Source organism: Falco naumanni, chromosome 5 (assembly GCF_017639655.2).
Source record: "Falco naumanni isolate bFalNau1 chromosome 5, bFalNau1.pat, whole genome shotgun sequence".
Classification (NCBI taxonomy): domain Eukaryota; kingdom Metazoa; phylum Chordata; class Aves; order Falconiformes; family Falconidae; genus Falco; species Falco naumanni.
The window spans coordinates 51,425,748-51,444,455 of NC_054058.1; the positions used below are offsets into that span (position 1 = coordinate 51,425,748).

General features: G+C 38.6%; 1 protein-coding gene across 1 annotated transcript in view; it reads right to left on the bottom strand.

The window, feature by feature from the left end:
* Nucleotides 1-18,708, bottom strand: part of NELL2 (neural EGFL like 2) — a 150,170-nt gene that overhangs the window by 8,274 nt on the left and 123,188 nt on the right. The window contains exon 16 of the mRNA XM_040596657.1: nucleotides 8,703-8,843. Within this exon, the coding sequence (XP_040452591.1) occupies nucleotides 8,703-8,843 (141 nt within the window). The remainder of the gene's footprint in view (nucleotides 1-8,702; nucleotides 8,844-18,708) is intronic.

An 18,708-nucleotide genomic window follows, 5' to 3' on the forward strand; every position in this document is an offset into this window, starting at 1 on the left:
AGTGTGGCTGCAGTCAAAAAAAAGTAAACAAGTAGCTAACATGAATATGAATTGGGATGAAGAACAGCAGGGAAATTATTAGAATTCCATTGTATAAGTAAGCAGCGTTGTGGGTTTCCTTCAAATACCGTGTGCAAAAACAGTGGCACTATCTCAGAAAAATGTATTGCAAAATTACTAGGCCTTATGGGAAGGATAAGGAAAATGTCATTTGAGAAGAACTGAAAAGAAATGGATTGTTCATCTCTAAAAGAACATCAGCAAGAAGGGATATAACCAAAAAATAATGAATACTCCAGAGAGACATGTGGAGAGCTTTTGTTCTCTGTATCACATAACACACAAGACAGGGGACAGTGAATGAAACTGAAAGACAACAAATTTAAGCCTAATAAAAGGAAATAGCTTCTCATACAATGCATAAACAAAGTATGACATTCACTGCACAGAATGTTAAGAGGAGAAAAACAATTGCATAGCCAAAGCTGTATAAAGCTAGCAAGAATATTCAATTTGCAATGCTAACAGATTTTGGAAGAGAGATTACATTTCATGCATTAGGGTCTATGGTGCCCTTATTTATGTATCAGATAATCCAGAACAGGCAAACCACCTCAGATCTCTACATTTTCTGAAGCATCTGGAGTCAGCTTCTGTTGCAATAGGGCTGAAGATTACTGGGATCATGAACCTAATTCAGTGTGGTTGTTCACATGGACATGACAGCTGAAATGTCCCAGGCACATCTGAGAGGGAAAGCCACCCGACAGTAAGGATATACAATTAGCAGAACAGACAGCCCTGCGGAGGCTGTCCGGTCTCCAGCCTTGAAGGTTTTTAGACAAATAGCTAACAGGAATGGTTTGAGTGATGCTGGTCTGGGCAGAGCAGAGGGATGGAAGAGATGCTCTCTCCTTCCTCTACCTTCTCTTAAACCCACACTGAAAGTAACACAATTTGGCAATTTAAAACTGAGATCTCCATATAATCAGTCTAATTGGGTTTAAGTTATGCAACAAAGAGAACAAACACAAATCCTATTTAAATATAATGGTCCAGATTAACAGCAGGATTATCTTTCTCGCTGAAGTAATTTTTAATAAATTATTTTCTGACATTTGTGTTTATTTGTTTAAAACACACTTTTGAACAAAGCTTTCACACAGCTGGTGTCATAAACGAATAATGTCACTTCTCAACATCCTAGCCACTTAACTAAAAGCAGCCATATTTAATAAGATACTTGGACGAAGTTCAGCTGTCATGTAAATAAGAACAGTTTCCTTTAAACAACAAATGGTGACCCTATAAACACAAAGTCTACATTTGGCACTTATGTACAACTGTATTTCACAATTTTCCCATGCAAAAAAGTCTTCTGGGATTTGTTTTTCAATATGGTAATGGTCAGTGCATTGTTACTGAAAATAATTGAGGTTTCACCATTGACTCTGGTATTGAGCTGAGCTTATCCAACATTGAGAACTTATGAAAAGCCCCACCTTGTTTTTTTAAGTTGTTTGTTTCATGAAAATAAATGTTATGGATATGGCAATCTAAATATCCCTGGTCAAAGCAGGAGCTATTTATGTTTTGATTCAAACATAATCAGAAACAGCAGTGTGTTTATGATGCAGCAAGAGAAACACAAACCTTGCATGCATGAAATTCTCATCTGCATTATTCATCCACATCAAACTTCAGGCATTATCTGCAAAGAACTTGCACACAAATCATCCATAGCAAGGAAAAGTTCCTTCAGCTTTTTTACTTTGGATTTATAATGGATGGTGAATTATGGCACTAATATTTTGTTTACAGCCATAATCAGCTCTCCAATTCCCATAACCATATAGACAGGGTACACTGGCCCCTGCATTTTTGTGTCTGAAAAAGGGAGAGGGGAGGATTACAGGTTGCATATTTCCAGTATATCCAACCACAGAAGCATGTCATTATCACTCTCATATTGTTTTGGAAAAAAACCCAAAACACACAACAAAACAAACAAATAATTCCTTCAGGCTATTTACAACACACTGCTGAGGAACAAGCAGCTTGAATGTTAGGACTTTAGAACACTAAGTCTCAAAAGACCTGGAGGTTTGACTCAGAAAAAAAAAGTAGTAATAAAATGTAACTAGTTATCTAGTGCTAAACTACCAGTTCTTATTTATCTAACCTACACTAAAAATTGCAGCAGCTTTTGATCTATCACCCTGTTAAGGATTTTCCTTTTCTTACCATCATCACTGGGTATAACTTAATGTTGCAATGACAAAGGAGTACTATGGATGAAGTAGCGATACATGTTACAGAAAGCTAGGAGTTAATTGTATCACAAGTAATTTCATGCCTAGACAGGAAAAATACCGGACTAAAGCCATACAAAATAGTGATAGTACCTGGAATGACTAAACTCCATTTGTAATATCTGAGAGACTGCAAAGGCAGAAAACTTCATAAAAATGGGAATTTCAATTGCCCCACCAGGCTGTGACCCAGGGCTGTATTTAACAGATTTACTGACTGTTTCTTGGAGCAGCTGGTTTAAGAATCTCAAATGGACAAAGCATCACTCGACTTGGCCCCGAGCAGTGTGCAGGCTCTGGTTCAAAATGTCTCTACTGAGCAGCTACTCTGTATTGGTGGCCAACAGCAAACACAATGTATGCAAGTTCAACATGCTTAAAGACTTTTAAAAGGCTACAAAACACCTCTGTGGTAATGCTTAGTTTCAAAGAGGGAATTACGTTAAAATGATGATGTTTTAAAGGTGAATTAAAACTGGCGACCAAGAGGATAATGTGTTTTTAGGTAGAAGATTGTTTGAAGATACTGTATTACAGATTCAGAGTAAACATATACTATACTCATTTAAAAGACTTTAAAGGGGAGACACATTCACGAGCTCCCTTACATAATGGAGCTATGTGCCATAGAATAAAAGAGGTCACTGACTCACAGATTTTAATAGCCCGTTAATTAGTAAGTAATAAAAGGCAGCAACAAATAGTCAGGCTGTCACAATGGAGAGTTTTCCCAGGGAAGTTCCCCAAGAATCTGTGCCAGAATGTGCACTGCCCAATATACCCAGTCACCTGGGGGAATGGATGAACAGTGAGATGAAAAAGACTGTTGATAAGGAAGTATTAAAACCAAAAAATTGACAGTGAAATATAGAAGTATTTTATGATATTGACTGAGTAAACAATAATATGTCAGATGAGATTCAATTGTAAGGTGCATGTGGAAATACCCATTCAAAAATCAAGTCTTTCAGAACTGTTCTGGAAAGACATCTTGGAGCTACTGCGGATAGCTTTAGAAAAAAGCTCAGTAACATTTTGGACAAAACCCCACAAATACACTATTGATAATGACAGATGAGAAAACTTGCTTAGAAAACTAAACTTCCATGGAACATGAACAAGGCACAATTAGAAAAATACGCACCTGTGTGCACCTTGCCTAGGAAGTGACAAAGGGCTGGGACCCATTCTGATATAGCTGATAGACAGTACCAACTTCCCCTCCTCTGATGAGCTACCCAGACTTGCATGTAAGACATTCACATAAAGCTCCAAAAGGTCTCAGACACGACTTCCTACCATAATCATTCTGATATTAATTAGAGTGCCATCTAAGGAAAGAGAAGATGAACAACTGTACCACTGAGAAATACGCTGTTGGAAGAGATGGCTTGGGAGGGTAGACAGTTCTGCTCTGAAACAACTGAAGTTTCTCAGTGGTGACCTTAGCTCCATGGAGTAGCATTAGCTCAGCAAGGTGACAACATCAAGATATCTGACTACTTTTTGCTTAAGGCAAAAAAGGAAGGAGTGCATTTGACAGGGAGCCCAAGCTTGTCTGAGTAGTTTGGTTTCTGTTCTGTCCTAAGTAAATCTATTGACTGATGTAAACACTCTTCAAAGAGCAAGTGAATTGTGAATAATTTATTCGTGACTTTATGCAAGCCAGCTGTCAGAGTGCTTAGCAGATGTGGAAGATGAAGAGTTGAGACTTCAGCTACCGGTAACACCAGCTTCACAGAAATGTTGATTCCTGATACAGTAAATATGTTCAAATGACTGTCTTGTAAAATGTAGTGGTCAAGTTTCTCTTTTATTAGTCTTTTATAAAAGATGAGAAACTGCCAATTTTGTATTCTGCCCACACTCCACAATATTTAAATACTAATGTGTCTCCATATCTACCTTCTGTTTGATGATACTTAAGTTGGGTTCCCAAACTCAAAAATAAAGCCTATGTGCCTATAGCTCTGTTTGGGGTGGATGGAAAAAAGTCTCTTTATTTGGTGACCTTTTACGATCATGAATAAAGGCAAAAGGCTTTCTGTGGAGCTTTGTGAGTGCTAGTAAGATTTCCTGCTGAAGAACAGTGATTCCTTATTTCCTGTCTTCTTAAGTGCTATCAGTAACAAAGCTTCTGTTAAACATTACCAGCACTGCGGAAAAATCTAAGTGTAGGACTCCAAACTGACAGCAGTTTTTCAACTACAAGAAATTTCATGTACTAATTAAAAAACTGGATGTACTGTGAGACAAATTCAGACATCTTGACAGTCAGCAATTCCTCTGCCTTCTGGATCTAGAGACACGGATGCTGAAGGGACCATTTCGGACTTTGTTCATTCATTAAGGCTGAAGAGCATCCTGAGGCTTGTAATATGCCTCCATCCCGCATTATCCTGGATTATGGAAAATGTTGAAGTAGAGCCCCAGCCCTCTGTGTTGCCAGGCAGCCTGCTCAATCACATAGAGAAGGAAGTGATTCTACTCCTGGAAGTAGGATGGCAGAAGAAAAACATAACAAGATGTTTCAGAACAGAAATCCTAAACTGTGAGTTCACACACAGACAAACCCTTACAACCAAAAAAGATCCTTTTGAATTGGGCATTATAGATTGATGCTTTCCAGTCCTTTCATTCATACCTGTCTCATCTAAAGAATGTTGTACCTGCTGAGAGTGAAGGTATGTTGAGCTCATATTCTGTATCAACAACAGCTGGTACCTGCCATATAGTCTTGGTAAGTCCTAAGGGGCCGCATTAATTACATGAGGACACAGAAGTATGCAAATTGTCTAACAACAGATGCGGTATAACCTGCACTTTTCTGGTACAAACCAATACAGTTTCTCTCTTCAACTGATTTTTGAAGCTTTTAGACATGGCAGGGGACAAACTCAAAGGAATCTGGATCTTACACAGAACTGCAGAGCAAATATTAACTGGGCCTGAACATTCTTATTCCAGGATTTTGCCCTCAATGGTTCCAGTTTCGAATGCAATGAAGCTTGAGGCTGCAATACCTACTACCTTAGCCAAGCTCTCTTTTACAAAATAGTACATGACAAACAACTTTCAGAGCACCAGTAAGACTGTGTAAAGAAACTACAAAGAAAACTTGGAGGGGGGCAAAGAGGAAAGTACCAGGTAATATAACATGCTGAATGTTATATCTACATGCATAAAATTTAAGACTTTCTAAAGCCATGCAGTTCTCAAAGACTAAGCAGCTGATCTTTCACCACTTTTCTGGAAATACAAGGATGTATAACATAATTCTATTTCCAACGGAAAAGCAACAAGTGGTGGTAAGAGGTTGAAGCCCTACAGCTGCATTTCCCATAATTTCGGTAATAGTTATAGAGACCACAGGTCTACCCAGGAGTATAATGTGAAGCAAAACTAATAGCAAAGGAATCTCTAAGCCTTCCATTGTCTGTAGGTACAATAAAATGGGATTATGAATTCCTGTGTTCACGTACATTAGTCAAAATACTCAATATTCTCAGTTGTGCCAAAGAAGCAGCAATAGTCAAGGTCAATAAATGGATAAAAAGGCAATTCAGCAACTATTATTTCATTACCAAGTGCTGACGAAGTCTAATGCTACCAAGGAGACCAGCTTAAGCTAGAAATATTTAGTACAATATCCTAATGGGACAATTTCATGCAAAAGGGGCAGGTGAAGTTTTGGTATTGAGTTGAAATCAGATTTTTAACGAAATGCTGCTGCACCTCTGTGATCTTAGCAGAGGTGTTTCCACCTGAATGTGTATAACTGGAGGCTTTGCTGAAGGAAACAAGTTGCTGATTAACATTGATCACAGAAGTGCTCTCAGTAGTACTATCAGCACACGTCCAGGGGACACAAACAAACCCAGATTTGAAACAAACCATACCGAACAATCCAGAAACAAAATATTTGAACCCACATTTCCTTGGCTTTTAGAGGTTTTCTCCACCAAAGGAGGGAACTTTCCTCAAAGCAACTAAAACTTACAAAAGATGAGTCAAACACAAGCCTATTATGCCCTCTATTAAAACATTACTTTGAAGTAGCCCTCTTAGACAGCAAAATGATCAAGCCCTCAAAGAACATTTCCTAATCCCCCTGAGGTTTAAATTCTTTTTTTCCATCATGAAATCAAGGCAGGACCAGCTTCTCTTCTATGCAGTTCTGCACTATTCTTTCTACAGCTCTGGAAGCTGTAGCACTTGCATGAGCCAGAAAGCTGCAGAGGACACTGGTCCTGGATACAGCAAGAAGCTCATACAGTTGAAAGTGAGAAGTGGAGAACTGAGATTTGAAATCTGAGACAGTATAGCCTAGAAGCTCCTCCCTCATTACAGTGAGGATCTAAAAGACCATCTACCAACAGCTCAATGTAATCACATCTAACTAGGGAATACTGAAGAAGTGACAAAAGAAATCCATTTTCTTATGTCTTGAAACCCAGTAGGGGAATCTGTCCCAGTGGAAAGATCTGACAGCAGAGAAGCCAATTGCTTTTGCGCTACTGTGCTCTGCTCCTGGAATTTCAGTTTTCCATACTGCAATGGAATTTAGGCTGTCTTTTCATACCTTGTCAGGTTTTATTTTGTGTTTGAGACACAATGTCACAGACTTTAATCCAATAAAAAGTGATGTAGTAAGACTAATAAAATACCTAACCTTCCTCCCCATCTCAAATTGCTATGTATTCCAAAATCTGGAGCTGCAATCAATCAAACTGAAAGTGTTCCACTGTTAGCAACCAGAGTTATCAGCAATGAAGATGGTTTCCTGGCATCTGTGATTTAATTCTAATTACTTGTTATCCTCTGTGTATGTTTAATAAAGAGCTGCTAGAGCTTCGTAGAAAAGGTCAAAACATTCTAATAATTCCCACTTCTGCATACTCGTAGCAACCCTTGTATTTCTTTTATCTTGGCTTTTCACTTGCTTAGAAATTGCTGCTTAATTGTTGCTTGTTTGCACACATCTTAACAGAATCACTTTGTATCACATAAATCTCTGGAGATAGCACGTGCCAAACCACTATCTTCAACCCATGAGACAAATGTTATCTTGACATTGAAGATAAAACTTGGGGTATTGAGAATATTTCCATAAATGCTTGGGTACAGTATCACCTGTGCCACGAGGGACAGAAGGGCAACGTTATAATCAGAGGGATCACAACTTCTTCTTTGCACCTTCCTGTCCTAACACCTGGCCAGCTAACTGACATTTAGTTAGTTCCTGACGAAGAAAGCTCAACTTACGAAAGCAGTGGCTGACTCAAATCGCTGATTCCTCCTGGGAATACTGGCTTTCAGCTGTGGTGAAAATGTGTTGAAATAAAGTATTGATGATGAGGATACTGAAAAGGTCATTCTCGCTCCTGGAGAACTGTCTGTGTGTCTGCCTTAGTGAAATTAATTCAATTGCTTCCCTTTGGGACCAGTGCAGCCCACCAATGTGAGTTTAAACAGCAAAGAGGCAAGTTCACACGGTGAGCACTATTTCAGCACTCAGAGGCCGAAGGGAGAAAGGGTCCTAATTTTGCCCTAAGTAGTCCATGACAAAACAGCCTGATTTGTTCTCTTATTTAAGAGCAGCAGCATGCAATTTCTTAAATGCTGAATAACTTTCCATGTTAAGAGATCTGCATTTGAAAATTACTGTTCTTACTAACTTGCTGTTCTCTTTAACATCATTCATAAACAAAGAAAACCTTCCCATCTCCTTGTCCTTCCTGTCACCTTCTCCCCTGCACCTTGCTCCAGCCCTAAGGCCACTGAGCTTCCCAGTTTGTAAGGTTGTTCTTCAAATTGCAGCTTTCTGCAAGCAGTTAGCCTATGCACAGGAGAAGCACCACAGTATTAATCCAGGTATGGGTAAGGGTGTCAGGGCTGCATAATCATTCTTTGCAATGGGAATTATTTTCATCACAAACTACTTCAGTGTATGAGGAATGAAGTGGAGGAACTGAGGTCTGGATTGAGGCCCATTTCTACATATAAAGAACCTGACATATAAACAGATCACTGTGGAGTGACAGATTACAGTGCATGCTATCAGCCCATGGGAAATCACTTATGCAAGGACGATGCACAGAAGCAGATGTAGGGCTAGGGAAACTGCATTTTAAGCACCATGCCTGACTTCACATATTATCTTAGCAAATTATAGAAATAGCCACTAACGCTCCACCTATATGTTAGGCATATTCATACTTCATCTTCTTTTACTTTTTGTTTATGATACTTACTTAGACAACAATTGCTTTGGGTCAAGGTTTAACTTTCATTGATACAGTGTCCAAGACAATACTTGACCAGTACAGAGTTACTAAAGATTACTGTAATGTGAGGCATAACACCACCCCACATTTTTTAGATACTGACCTTCACAGGACTCTCCACTTGGTGAAAACATCCCATTGTCATGGTAGCCGTCTCTGCATTCACAGTGGTACCAACCAGGCAGGTTAATGCAGTTTGCACGGCTGTCACACTGAACAAAGCCATCCGAGCATTCATCAATATCTGTTTAGTAAGAACAAGAAAGGAGAAAATTCATACAGAGGAACTTGATATATTCATCTGATGGGAGAACAATGTCTCTGGTACCTTTAGGTTTCAGAGAAGGTTTTTTTCATTACTGACACTTGAATTTCCAGAATTATTTGCAGTAAAGTTTTGAATAATTTCCGTAAAAGTATTTGGTAATGGTGTTGGCCCTGCCAACAATGGAGGTTCTGGTAATCCCAATTTTGTGTCTACATATTTGCAAGTCATTTTGTCACAATACACGGTAGGTAAACTGACATCTGTGTAAATTGCCCACAGTATGAAGAAAGGAATCAGATACCAGTTCAAATAACCCTCCGAGTTAGTGCAGGCTCCTGATAAACAAAGATTGTTTCTAGGGGCACATCAAAAGATTAAATACTCACTCTCATTCCATGCTTATGCTCTTGGTGACAATATGGTGACAGCAATTCTAGGTTAGTAGGGCTTCCATATCTTGTGGAGTTCCTGTTGAATTACACCAGTGCCTCTGACTCTCAACAAAACTGACTGCAGACTCCTCTCTCATCATCAAAGAGAACAGCTGGGATTCCAAATAAATGCTTAGACCCTGAAGTAGAAATCACATTTTCCTCCTCCTGATGATTCCTTTAGGGGGTGTTTCTCACAAGATCAGCTTCCGCTGACTAAAATTTACATAGTAACTCACCACAGAGTGGATTTCTGGACACACTTGCTACATCTTAAATCCACCAAAGCATGTCCTCCAGACACCTGAACTCATGGACTTAGAAAAGATGCAGAGAACTTTGTGAGATGTTCATTTCCAGTGCCTTCAGTTATGCAGTAAGCCGTACTAAAGAACAGGTCCAGAGCCATGAGTGTTGTTAACAGATGGGGAATACCAGGAGTATGGAGTCAAACAGGGATAAAAATGTGTCCTTCCTTATCAGATGCATCGTGTTCATTGTGTTTTATACCAGAGGTAGCGTACCTACCTAAGCAGCAAGCTGACCGAGAGATGCCTTCAGAAACAAAAAGCTCTAAACCCATCTCACCATGAGTTTGAGTAATGAATAAAATGACAATGTACTGGCCATTCTGGCCAAAGTACATTTTCAACCTTTCTTTAAAAGGTTGAATCTTTAAAACTAGGAACTAAAGTAACAAATTAAGACTCAAACTCTGAAAAGTACCTCAGCGGTTGATCTACAAACCTCTGGGATGCAGTTACGAAGGAGAGGTGTGATGGGACCACTGAGATATAAGTAAAATATGTCAAAATTCTGCTCACAGTCCCCATTAGCTCCCATTTATGTCATCTGTTATTTTCATAGGAGAAAGTGTAAACTAGCTAACAAGATCAATTGTGAGCTGCAATAAAGTAACAAATCTCTTTTCTGAGAATACTAATGTGAGCATAGATGAAGGTATACTCACTCCAGTCTCTCATGAAATCTATTTAAACACAAACTACAAAAAAAACCAAGGCTTCCTTATCCATTCAGAATGCTTTGTTCCACATCTGAAGGTAAGAAAATTATTAGAGTACATGGGGGACGCCTGCATAAACTACGAAGTATCATTCAGTCATGTACATTTGGTTTTGAGTTCCATTTTTCATATACATGCCAGGGGGTAGGGGGATGTGTTCTGGGTATTTTATTTACATGCCAAAAAAACATCTCTTTGGAATGTCTTTGGAATAACCATACAACCATATCATGAATGCATAGGTTTTTAAAAGCTTTACAGATAACCAACAAAATTTCATAAGAAATTTTCATTATTATGTATGTTTCAGTCTGATTTTCTATCAACAGCCTCTCTAACCAGACGTGCCTAGTGTACATTACCAGTATTTATGATGATGAAAATTACTAGTACTCCTGCTGGAATATTACACCAAGCATGTATTTTGCCACTTTGTGTACCACACATTAAGTCATAAGACTCTATGGGTTTAAAAAAAGCGTTTTCAACTCCACTATGAATTCCAGGATAATCATCTAAGTAGTCCTGCTGCAGGACTGAGAAATACCAAACCTTTACAATCTTCCACTGTTCAGTGTGTTTCTCTCTAAATCAGTATAAAGTCTGGCCTTTTTCTTGTGAGCAGCCAGGAGCCAGTGGGACCTCAGAGGTGTTTGAGAGATCAGAGGAGATCAATGAAAATTATGTTACTGTAGTGAGAAAAGGCTGGCTTCCAGTCTGTGCCTTATCTACTGCTATTCACTCACATACCTGAAGATTACTCAAGAAAAAGAAAAGGAAAAGAAGAAAGGACTACAATCTAGAAGTTCCCTCACCACTGGGGAATATGCTGCCTAGACAGCTTGCCTGGCAGAAGAAAATCTAAGTGACCGTACTAAATGCTTGAGATCACCTGGTCAGTACAAGCTAACTTTCCAAGGTTGGCCAAAGCCACAAGCCCCAGAGAATCAATGAAGCATGTAAACTCAGAGGCTGAAAAACAAGAGCTGTTGTTTAGACTCTTTGTTAGCTGTTGGTATGAATCTTCATACTGGCTACTTAATAACGTGCATTAAGACACTGGATGGCATGCATTTTTCTTTGGGAAAGTCAAATGTATTTATTGGTGATGGGGTGGATAAAAGAGTGTTATTTAGGTCAAAGTAACAAATGTAAATTAAAAGAAGCCTGTGATCCTCTCTTCAGAACAATTTCTTTGTGAATCTGTAAGCCTTATAATTATAAGCGCAGTATTGCAGGCACAGGCTGAATGCATTCTGATGAACTCACTAATTATTCAGAAAAAACAAGCCTTGAATGTCACATCAGTATTGGTAAACTGACAACAAAAGCAGTTCTTCTGTATTTATTTGCAAACTAGCTGACAAACCTATAGCACAAGAAATATTACTTGGGATGAAGTGCTTTTACAGATGCCAATAAACAAAGAAATACATCCTTCTGATTTTGTTATGGCTGCATGCAAATTTGAGTGGAGCTATGTAAGAAAGCCTACCATAACAAGCATGGATGGAAGCACGCTGCTGGTCTTCAAGAAATGTCCTATTCTTGACAGATTGTTAGCCTGAAACCATTGCATTGGAACCATTGCTGCATTGATGCTCAGTAACCCATTACTCCTTACATGATGTTGCAGCAAACAAAAGAAATCCAAAACAGTTCTCACCACCACTAACTTTTTAGGCGAATGACATATTATGGCATGTGCCAGTGGGTTTCAGAATATAGATGATCCTTATGCACAGAATTTTGTTCTAAAACTCCCAGCTAATGCTGATCATTAATTCTAGTAGAGACTTGCTCTGTAATAGGACAAAATACAACTGTCACAATTCTGTTAACCAAGAAAACACAGCAGAAATGTGTCTTGTAGAGCCAAAGCACTGATTTCATGGAAAATTTTCTTGACATTTGGATGAAAGTGTTTCTATTTTCAAATGGGCATAGCATGGCTCAGGAAGTGCTGCAAAAGTATCTACAATTGAAATTATCTTATTAGTATGGGGAAAGCAGCCAGAAATAATTTTTCTCTGTCCTATGGTGAAACCTTCTCTGATGAATCATCTGCAGCTGCTCAGTCAGAGGTGTGAGCTGACAAGAGAAGAAAAATTGATTGAAGTTTTGCTTGGCCAGTGGCTATGGTATAACAGTGGGCTATATGGAACATTAGCAGCATTAATGAAGTCCTGTTTGATGCTGTACTAGAAAGGCATGAAAAAATGAAGTATTACTCTATAGAAGAAAGTTACTGAAAGACTTCCCATTTTCACTTACATAAAAAAATTTAAAATGTTTAAGTAGAAGGAGGGATGCGTATTTTTCAATAGCAAGTGACATTTTTAAGCAAATAGACAAAACAGACATCTTAGGCATCTTTTGAGTATGCAAGTTGCAGTCTTTAACTGGCTATAAGAAGTTGTAGAAAAGTGGGGGAGAAGAAGAAAGAAAAAAAAAAAAGAAAAGAAAGGAAAGCATCCCCATCCGGGAAGTAAAATAGATCTCATATGTTTGACAGGCCAGAGAAAATGGTCTCATCCTGGTCCTGCTCCAGTTTATGGCAGAACTCTCACTATTAGCAATGTGGCATTTTCTCTGTTTTTCTCTTTCCTTTTCAAATAAAGAGCACAACTGCACATACCAAATCTGCCACCCCACTGATGCAAGTGGCCACTTTTGGAACTGAAAGTAATACCGGAACAGTCACTAGCAGTAACCTTCACCCCAAGCTGGAGAGCAGATACACAGCTGTACCACAGCACGTCAGCACCACCTGCTCTGGCTGTGCTTCCACACTATGGCATTTGCATGGCAGAAGATTTGTGATTTTGGCTCTTGAAGCACTGTGGGTGGAGAATACACACACACACCTGTGAGACTGGTGAGCCCACAAAACACCAGGAATGCAGGGATTCTCTTTACCTTATGTAATCACGGATGCACTCATGGCAATACTGTACATACCCCATTGCCACAAAACAGGGTAACTGATTATTACACACTTACATCACACATGATTTGGTTTTCAAATATTCAGGTTTCCTCCTGTGCATTTCTCTTAAACTGAAATCAGTCAGCCTGCTTATTTCCATACGTTACCATTTTTCAGCTGGAAAAAAAGATACTATTTTTTTTAATTGCTAACTGAAGCCCCACTCCAATAAAAGTAGACACACAGTCACAGACATTTTGAAAGTAAGTACTGTATACACCTAGATCCCCTTAACATGAAAAAAGCCTGTTCTTCCAAATCACCTTCTTTATACTCAGAATCACTCATTTCCTGAACAGTGGCAACAGTTTTAGCTATTACACCCCTTGCTTGTGGGGAGACTAAGAAAACTCTGCTCCCTGAAGAGTAAAATAAGATCATTAGCAAATTATCCACTGGTACAGTAAGAAAAAAGGAAAGCTAGCTGTCTGATTAATATTATTAGAGAATTTCTGTATAATAAGAGCTTTTGAAGATTGGAAGTGGTATAAAATTGGCAATTTAAAAGATAGCAGTGTTCTTTCATCCAGCAATAGGACCAAGCTCTCTAATGTGGTCAAGCTGCACTCAACAAAGAATCATGGCATGGGGGAAGGCGGGGTGGTGGTGGTGGGGAATTCTACCATTTTACTCACTTCAAGACTGAAATATTAATCATCAAATCTTCCTCTCAGAAAAGCCTGTATGCCACCATCAAGCATAAAGTTACAGAGACACAGAGCACAACTTAGTCTGAAAAGTCTTTCTTTCATAAACTACTTTATCCAGGTCTATACAAACCAAAGCCCCAGTATCCCTCTCCTGTCAAGAAGGCAACACCACAGATTGGCAGCTGTGAATACTTAGAATTTACTTATTTCCATCCTGGAAGTTTTTCTGGGACAGTATAGTACATGAAACTCAGCTAAGACTGCCAATTAACAGAGACTCCCAATTGCAATAATCTGTCCCAGTGCTAATTGCGTTATTACCACTGGATATATTTATAGATTAATGAGCAGCCAGTAACTTCCATGATGTTCAGTCACTACTGACTCAGGCTAGATTTGAGATCTCACTTCAAAGGCACAACAGCTTTTCCAGCGTAATGCTGACCTCCAGAGCCACCCACATCCCAGCCCCATACACAGTATAAATAAAGTGCAAACACTGAAAGAAAAATAACTTCAGAAACAGATCATGGAAGAAGTGGTTTAGAAAAATATGAAGCTGTTTAAAATGATAAATCTTCCATGGTTGTTTTTTTTTCATGGGTACATTTGGAACAGTCAGACTCTGATATGTCTTTGCATATGTCAATACATTTTCAAAGATGTTATGTCTGCCTTGGACATAAAAGACCATGTCCCAACTATTCAGACATAAGCTCAGATAACAGAATGCCCAGTAGGATTAAGATGATATCTGGGTTATCTGATTTTAGTAAATATGTAAGCAAGGGGGAAAGGCCTTATTCAGTAGGACAAAATGAAAGTTCACTGTACTGCATAACATATCTGCTGTCAAAACTCAATTTTCTGGAGTGGCTTTGAAAAGGGTTCGTTATCTCTACTTCAAGGTCTAGGGTCTCATCTCTCACATTTAAGAAGAGAAAAGTGTTTGTGTTGTTTTTCATGTGACAGCAGATTTCTAATACGACGATACTTGAGAAGACCCTGCTGTTCAATCAGACCTTTTGTTCGAGATCTTATGCAAAAACCAGGTCCCAGTGGAGAAATATAAGAGCCTGAAACTAGTTCAATATACAGGAGCTGTCTTGTTGTTAAAATATCAGCTTTTGGGATTTCCATCCTACTACATACCCACATACCACATGCATATAAATGTCATACAGAGGAATAAAAAACCCAAGAATGCCAAAGTTGATACCGCTGAAGGAATCCAGAAAGATATCAGATATGCCAGAAAACCAAAGTTGTCTGGAATGCCTTTCAAATCTGTTTTGTAAAGTCTGATCAGCTCTTTTTTTCTAACACTGTTGCCAATTCCCAAAGGAACTTTCTTCCATGGTCAATAAATGTCCTAGAGCTTGATTTTGTTTACAATCTCACCCTAATTTGTTCAGCATCCAGTAACTCTCTGAAGATGTGATATCCCGTCGTGAATGCTAGGACACGCTCTTCACTGTATGGGTTCTCACATCGAAGTCCCTATTAAACCATAGAATATTCTTGGGTTTAATTGCATTTGCATCCCAATATTTCATTCAGTTACAAATTTAAATCATGAAGGGCCAGATTACAGCTGGCCTGTGGGGCGCAGCAAAGGGAAGAGTCACCCACAATTTCATCCTAGGATAACATAGTTCTGTGAGCAAAAGGACTTTCCCTACACAGCATTAGAAACATCACTTTTCTCAGATATAGACTTCAGAGAAGAGTGAAGACCATGGCTTATCCTCTCCCTGCTCCCCTGGATAATGAATTAGGCCCATGTTGGAAAAAGTGCATTTTGAATGCCTTTGGAGTTGTCGCTTCTATCTCTGCACCTCCCAGATCCACTAGGAATTCTGGCTGTGTCACCTTAAAACCATAATCTGGCTCAAATGGCAGGAAACTAGAGCTGGGGCTATAAATGTGATGTTAGAAATTGCTTCGACAGGTTGAGTCAGTGCTGCAGATATGTTCTTCACTAGAAATTTCCAACTGTCATGTTGTGTGAAAAAATAACTATTGTTCAAACAAGTCTTTTTTTTTCTTCTTTTTTAATCCTAGCAAAAGCATGATTGCATTTCTTAAAGTACCCTGTCCATAGAAAACTAATTTAGTTCCATTAATGAAAAGGAAGCAAAATGTGATTGAGGATGTAATATGGAATTATAGTTCATTAATTCTTCAAGTATGTAATTTTCCAGACTCCTGATCCCCCATTGATTTCTGCACACCCCCATAGGTCCTGCTAAATGCCAGCAAAAAGAAATTCAATCGTGTTGTTATTTCATGTGTGGCAGTGGCAGTGCTCCAAAATGAGATAGAAACGTTATGAAAGAGAATTTTCCACTGATTGCTTTACCATGCAGCTCTGTTAACAACCGTCATCAAAAATTGATCAATCACAGACCCCACCAATAACTGAAACTATGACAGTCTCTCATTACACACCCAGTATCACCAAAGGATGTGGTATTTGTGACAATTGAAGACAGTAATTCCCAACATCTAATTAGCCTTGATGAACTAGGTGCATCGATGAGTAACATTAAAAAAAAACAATGGTATATTTTTCAGCATGATTCTATGAAACCAATTGTGCCAATTCACATGAGAAAGACTAATGGGTATCGGGCCTCTATTTCTAGTCATTGACAAAGGTGTAGTTTTGCTTTCACTTTGTCCATCACTCTCAGTACAGCACCTCATCTTATCTGTAACACATGCCCCCGCTTCCTCATTAGCCCTGTCTTGAAAAGGAAAATTATTTTCTTCAAAATAGCAAAAGCACTTCTATACCTTGAAATACACCGACAAACCCACTTTAGATACCTGCTAGTGTTTGAAAGTTATGTAGCTCCATTTGCATGTTAGAAATAGGACTAATGCCTTAGTGCTACTCACTAAAGGTGTCAGTTGCTGGTATCTAAGTCCTAAACAAAAGAAAACTAATTTGTCTAAAAAGAGAAGAGCCAGTTTGGCCATCTGTTATCTCTTTTCTAATGGGTGGGAAGGTATGCTTTACTTGCACAGTGTACTGACCAAAAGGTCTTGAGTTTTCTCAAGTGACAAGTCAAGTCAGTCGTCAGTTAAGACTTTTGATATATACATACCAACGATGCAACCAGCATATTCTTAGCTAAGTTTGGGTTCAGCTTTGCAGAAAAAAGTTGTTTCAAATAAGTTCTGGTATGAATTACAGTAAATTTCCAAGTATTTAGTTCAGAGGCCATTTAAGGAAAGCAAACAAAAGAACCCACAAAGGAACTCAAAGTTTCGGCTAGCAATTCATTTGACACACTGATTTGAACTTGGCCTTCTGCTGTGATCTTCTAAACTTTGGTCAGGGTATCATGCATATTATACATGTTCTTAAGTTTAAACATTCCTACCTATGTTTTCTTATCAGTGACTTGTTACCATGACTCTCAGTCCATAGACCAGTAACCATTAATTTACGTTGCTGCTCCTGAAGTGTAAAATCATGTAGAGACTGTACAAAATCGCTGAAGCACAGAAAAGGACAAAACCACGCTACTCCTTTGCTTGGGCTACAAATATATCATTGGCATATATCTGCAGAGACTGCAGACTCCCTCATGTTGACAGCAAGAGGAAGGGCTCCATAGGGATACGGGGCAATGATTGGCAGTGTTATAGATTTTAATTCCACTAATAATTGAATGGCTCGCAATTCATAAAAGAGAGAACTTACAGTGAGTGATGAAGGTCATCCCTATCTCCCTTATATAACAGAAGGAAATTTTATTATAATGCTGCCCAGCTGCACTATTCTCCTTCTATTTATAGCCCACTGTATTTTAAGAACCTAACTGAAATTTTAGTTTTTATGTTTCACAAAGGAGTTTCTTTCCCATAGCAAGTAATAGCTAAGTAGTGGATGCATTTTGATGTTGTTAACAAATAAAAAAAAAATCCTGTCTCCTCAAAGCTCTTTTGTAGCACTCTCTCCTCCCTGGTTTCTCTCTCTCTTTTTTTTTTTTTAAGCTGCTCTATGTAGGCTCATAGTGTTGCAACAAGCTAAACAAAATATAAAGGGAAAAAGATAAGTATGCGGCTCTTCAGCAAAGAAAAAAATCTTTTGTTATTTAAAACCGACAAGGACTCTGAGCGAGGAAAGAAATAATATGCACCCAAGAAACTGTATCAGGCAAGGAAAATGAAGTGAGAAAAAGACACAGAGGATGAAGCAGCAACATATCTTAAGCAATAAAACTGAAAGTATGAAGCAAGCAGGGTTTGCCTACATCCAGAATGCTTACTAAACTCTATATGGGCATTTTTTGCTTAATTTCTGTCAAAGATTTACTTTATGAACAAATATAAGTAAAAATGTAAAGCAAAGTGTTTGTTTACTCTCATAGACAACTTTTAGACCTTTTTCTGCAATTTAATAAGCTAGCCATTTTAGAATATGTCTGCTTTGAATGTCAAAGGAAAAGTATGTTTTTAGGCTTTTTGAATTGGCTGCACTTCCCACTCAGAAAAAATATGATATAAAACCCACGATGCCTTCTCTCCACCACCAACATATTTGAACACAGGAGCAAAGGGAGCAGAAATTAGATGACCTAGATCTTATCTAGACTTTTGCCACTGCCTTCTTACACAAACCTTGTCACCTACTCAACTTTCCCCACGTGTCTTGATTTCCATCCACATCTGTAAAATGGAGAGAAAGTGTTTCTACATGTACTTTTTTGTACATAAACAACTCTGGGTGAAA